This window comes from Ammodytes marinus, assembly GCF_949987685.1.
Source record: "Ammodytes marinus genome assembly, chromosome: 20".
Classification (NCBI taxonomy): Eukaryota; Metazoa; Chordata; class Actinopteri; order Uranoscopiformes; family Ammodytidae; genus Ammodytes; species Ammodytes marinus.
Genome location: NC_137224.1, coordinates 13,106,770 through 13,112,349, shown reverse-complemented (window position 1 = coordinate 13,112,349; position 5,580 = coordinate 13,106,770). Strand labels below are relative to the sequence as shown.

At 41.5% G+C, this 5,580-nt stretch overlaps 1 protein-coding gene across 1 annotated transcript; it reads left to right on the top strand.

Moving 5' to 3' along the window:
* Positions 1–1,073: 1,073 nt before the first annotated feature.
* Positions 1,074–2,233, top strand: LOC307266500 (C-reactive protein-like; the record flags this gene model as incomplete). Its single annotated transcript, XM_080048538.1, has 2 exons — positions 1,074–1,140; positions 1,623–2,233. 2 exons carry the CDS (start codon positions 1,074–1,076, stop codon positions 2,231–2,233), a joined length of 678 nt encoding a protein of 225 aa, XP_079904664.1.
* Between the last annotated feature and the right edge of the window lie 3,347 nt (positions 2,234–5,580).

Genomic DNA, 5,580 nt, shown 5'->3' with positions numbered 1-5,580 from the left:
GTGTTTTTGACACAAAATGATCATTAAAGAGATGCCAAGTATATGGTGACAACTCTACTCATGCTCATTACAAATATGTCAAAAGGAATCAAATGGTTTCCAACATTTAAATAATATGAAAGTAGTAACAAAACAGACCTCTGCAGGACAACCCAAGACATTAGCTCCACATAGTATTGGATGCATTTAACCTATTTGTATTTGTTTTACCTGTATTTTGTTACATACACACTCATTGTGACCATTGTTTAGGATTGTTAGATCTTTTTTAACATACACTTTTATACACAATAGTGGTTAATAAATAAGTAACAAGAAAGTTTCACCATTACATAACATAGTTTGCCCACCACAAACAGTAAACTGCCTTGCTCTGTACACATAAAGTAGTAGTTTTCGCCTATATTTCCTGTACCAGTCTGTACTGTAGCTGTTTAAAGCCCGTGTATCCTTAAAATGACCATTAGCAAAAACGTATATGGTTAAATAAATCAGGTTATTTCATACACTGTCATGGTTAAGTGCTGCTGTTCGGAATATATACTGCCCTGAGCTATGAGGTTGAGTTAAATAAATGAACCCCCCCCACTAAACCTAACATTTGTCAAGCCTATAAGCAGCATAAACAAAATTGTATTCAGGGTTGTTGTAATAGTTTCTGAGACAGATCTCGAAACGTGTGTACATTTAAGTAGTCATCATGTGATGTGTGTGCACACACATAGCATCAGTCACACCAAAAGGACAGTGTCACTCAGCCCTCACACACCGGGCCCATTGTCAGAGCGTCCATCCGTTGGAGAGATGACGTCGAGGCCTGTGCTAGGAGCGAAGAGGACTGGGCACACGGCATGAGCAAGAGGGTCTGAATTAGCAACAACGAGGAACAACAACAACATCAAAATGGTGAGAAAAGCTGTTTTTTCTTCTTGTAACTTGTGCTCTAATCGATAGGAACTCCTTTTGGGAGATTCCCTCTCAGATGATAATTGATGTTGTGTGTGTGTGTGTGTGTGTGTGTGTGTGTGTGTGTGTGTGTGTGTGTGTGTGTATGTATGCAGAGTGCCAACACGATGAGGTTTGCTGTGGTTGTACTTGGTGTCTTTGGATGGTCTCTAACACCCTCCTCAGCCACCCAAGGTATGAATTTAACAATAGAATTCAATTACACCATTTTTAGATTTGCCTTGGATTTTTGCACAAAATGTATACTTCAAATACTTAGTAGCCTACAGGTATATGCTTTGCAAAAACACTCTTATTAAAGTTGCACTATACAGTTTCAGGGGAGGGGGATTTTGTTTACATTTGCAGTGCCTGCAGTAAGTTTACAAAATATATTTACTCTATATGCTTAGCATTGAAATTCCATAATCATAAACCAAAATGAAATTATTTAAGACGAGACTATGTGTGTAAACAAAACTGTAAAACTGTAACTTTGCATACATCTTGTCTAACTTCAAAGAGGTGTTCCAGTGATCTTATTTTCCTATAAGGACAGTGTTTATTCAGTTATGAGAATATATCTTGGAAATTGTCCACTTCTCTGACACACCCAAAGTTACATAGTACACCTTTAACTCCACAAACTCCCTTTTGATGGTTTGTGTTTCATCCAGTGGGTCTGACCGACAAAGTCCTGGTCTTCCCTTATGAGACGGACTTCAGCTTCGTGGCCCTGATCCCGCAGAAGGAGATGGGGCTGAGGGCCTTCACCCTCTGCATGCGGGTGGCCACTGAGCTGCCGGAAGAACGTCAGATCATCCTGTTCGCCTACCGCACGGCCGACTACGACGAGCTCAACGTGTGGCGCGAGATGGACGGCCGGGTGTCCTTTTACATGAGTGGCGACGGCACCTTCTTCCACCTGCCTCCGCTCACCACCTTCCGCACCAGCCTCTGCCTGACCTGGGAGTCTCGCACGGGCCTCTCGGCTTTCTGGGTGGAAGGCAGACGCAGCGCCTACCAGGTCTACAAACCGGGCCACTCCATCCGCCCGCAAGGCACCATCCTCCTGGGGCAGGACCCGGATAAACACCTGGGCGGTCTGGAGGCCGTGCAGAGCTTCGTAGGCGAGGTGACCGATCTGAACATGTGGGACTTTGTGCTCTCCAGAAGCATGATCCAGGCCTGGCACTATGGACACAAGGTACCCAAGGGAAACATATTTGACTGGGGCACCATCGAGTACGAGCTGAACGGTAATGTGATGGTGGTGGATGATGACTGACTCAGCCCGGAGCAGAGCACAGAGAGGGACCAGGCCTCAGAGGTCTGTGTTGGACACTTACTGAAATGTGTCATTGTCTTTCTTGGAATCTGCTTTGATGTTGCCTGAAGAACCTCTTGATGATTAGATAAAAAAGAAAAAAAATGAATTTGTGTTTTTTGGGGCTTTGGTACTTTTTTGGTACTTGGGTGAATATTCTCCCTTGTACCCTGGAACTCACTTCAACAACAACAGCAAAAGCACAAGATTTTGTGGTACACATAAGTCTGAACCAATAACTTCTTGCTTTGAAAAAAAAGTGATAGTCTTGCTTGTATCTCAAAGCTTTATCTTTTGATTATTTGGAGAACAAACCGTTAAATATCAAGCACAAAATGTTGATGCGCCAGATGTATCCATAGGGTGGCACTCTCCACTAGATCACATCAGACACACACTCTTGTCAGACGAAGCATTATCATGCCTGCAGTCCGATTATATCTTTTATCATAGTTATCTTTATGGAGGCTATACACAAGGCCACTAACAGTTGATTCAAATTTAATGAAAGAAAGTGTTGTTATTAATACTGTCAAATTTAAATTGATTTACTGTAGTTTGATTTGCAGAGTGAACATTTAATGTTGAATAAAATCACAATTTAATTAATCATAAATCATTTAATAATTATCTTACATTGCCAATATGCTATAATGAATGTCAATAGTCTATAATAATATGCATTTTAAATGAACAACTTCAATGCAACTAGGTTTTAAATTTAAAGTAAAACATATTTTTTTAAATATCATCTAAATAAAAAAGTATTTGTTAAATTATTATCTGATCTGGTATCTTCCAAAAAGCTCACACACATTTTGTTTATCCAATGACACTGGTCATAAAAATGTGAAGGTGATATTAAAACAGCAAAGTGGGGGACCCACTCTTTCTACTGTAGACTAAAAGAATGAACTGAACTCGGAGACAAATAGCAATTATCATGTTTAAAATCCTTCGCCATGATGTTGCCTTGGGTGAGCGTACCCACTCATGAATTTTCCATGTTTCCACTGATGTAAGAGCGCTTTTGGGTCTGAAATTAATAAAAAATTGCCATGTGCATAACTAATAATGTTTGTAATTAAAGAGAATATTTCATCTTTGAACTCTTGCAGCTTATTTTTCTTATTCATCCTTTTTTCTTTTTTTGGACACATTTAAAGGAATAATAGCTTGTTTACATAGTTTCATCAGGGGAGCATTCAAATGTATTTTATGTTACTCTTTCATTTAGGAATGAAGAGTAGAATTTATTTAAAGAATTTCACTCATCCGACTGCTACACTTAGGCCTACACACACAGAGAAATTGTAATCACACACATTTTTCTATACTTTTTTTTGGGTCTTAATCTCAATATTTTCTTCTAATTTCTAATTCCCTGTGGTCCTCAGCAAACCATGTTAAACAGACATAATGAGTGTCTTTGTCTCTCTGTCCCTCTGTGTGTTTGTCACGTTCCTTCTATCTGTGTGAATGCTAGGCTTGAGCTTTGGTTCTCGGGTATTTCTTAAGCCTGCCCTGTCTCCGAATCATGGTGGAGAAGAGGCTGATTTTACCATAGATCTATATTATTGACATATTTTTACTATAATTTACTTATTCTGATTGTCCATACTGTAATTTGATCACCTTGGAATATTCTTACTGATGCTTTTTTGCTTTGATTTTTCCCCATTAAAGGTTTTTTGAAAAGTGTTTAGGACTAAGGACCGAGATTGTCTTATGCTGTACTGATTGTGAATACCCTTGAGGCAAATTTGTGTTAATGGGCTATATACTTCAAATTGAATTGACTAGCATAAGACTGGTTACATGTTACTTGCAGAAATCAAGTCATATGGCGCTGCTTCACTAACAAGCCCCCTTAAGAATAAGCTCAAAATCAGATCTCCTCCATCCAAGTGTAACACATTAACCCCAAGTTCTATTGTGCCTTCTCCACGGCTCCGTGAACTCATCCTGCCTCTGCCCTGCACCACAATGCTGACCTCCTTGCAGAGATGAGAAGAGGAGAAGTTTTCCAGCACACAGCTCATGCAGGCTCCCTTCAGGGTGAGAAAGTGCTGCGTTCCCGAGTGTGTGTTTATTCCGAACCAAAAATCCCCCCTCGGCTCTCCGGCAGCAGCAGCAGCAGCTAACTAAGGAGAATGCTGGGCCAACGCGTTCTGACTGCGGGTCAGCAGCCAAATGTTCCACCTTCTTGGATGTTGCAATGCATCAATCGCAGTGCCCACTCACTGTGTGGTAACACCTTTGTGGACCATCTGCCCAAGCCTGCCTTCGCAGCCCTCTGGTACACACACACACACACACACACACACACACACACACACACACACACACACACACACACACACACACACACACACACACACACACACACACACACACACACGCACGCGCACGGGTCGGTTATTTCCTTCTTTCTGTATCTCTGCCCATTAGGGACAGTAATTCTTCACATATGCACATGCAAGCATTCCCACTTATAAAGATTTAACTTTGTTGAGTGCTTTATATTGTTTCACTCAAACATCTCAAGACTGCTAAAAAAAAACTATGACAAATATCTTTATGGAGCATTTCATTTGCAAATGACAATGACAAGCACATACAGTTATTTTATAAACACAACTTTGCCATTTCATGACATTTTTATTTTTTTCATAGGTTCATATTCTGGAGCCATACACTCTATTGTTTCCGCAACAAAGAAGGAATTTAAGTAAGTATGTGACAGAAGGACAAAATGAGTGGCCGGGCCTCTGTACACAGAGTATATACTAATTCCCCCTGTCTGTACTGCATGTATTATCCAACTGAGCAAACAGTTGCAGGGCTCCTTGTCCTGCTTGAGGACAGGGGCAGAGAGGAGGAGGGGGAGGTGGGGGGGAGGGTGGTCCTGTGAGAATCTGCATATTGGCCCATGGTGGTTAAAGCTGTCTATGGCAAGGCGCTGCCACTGACTGTATGTCCGTGCATGTGGAGCTGGTGAAAATGTTTTCCGCGCGAGAGGAGATAGACGGCAAGAGGGAGCCCCGCGTGAGCCGGGTGAGGGGAGACAGAAGGAGGGCCGTTCTGGATTCCTTCGAGCAACTCCAAATAGATTTCCAGGCAAAACATATTTGCATACGCAGGACGGTGCTACAAGCTATCTGAGTGAGCCCTGGCATGTGTGCACTGAACAGATGGATAATTTTTTTAGAGCTTTCTTGCAGAAAAAATCCAGCCCATTAAATTGTGATCTTGGGCATTATTCAGCCTGTTTTTTATTCGTGGAGCTCACAGAGAACCATGCGGAT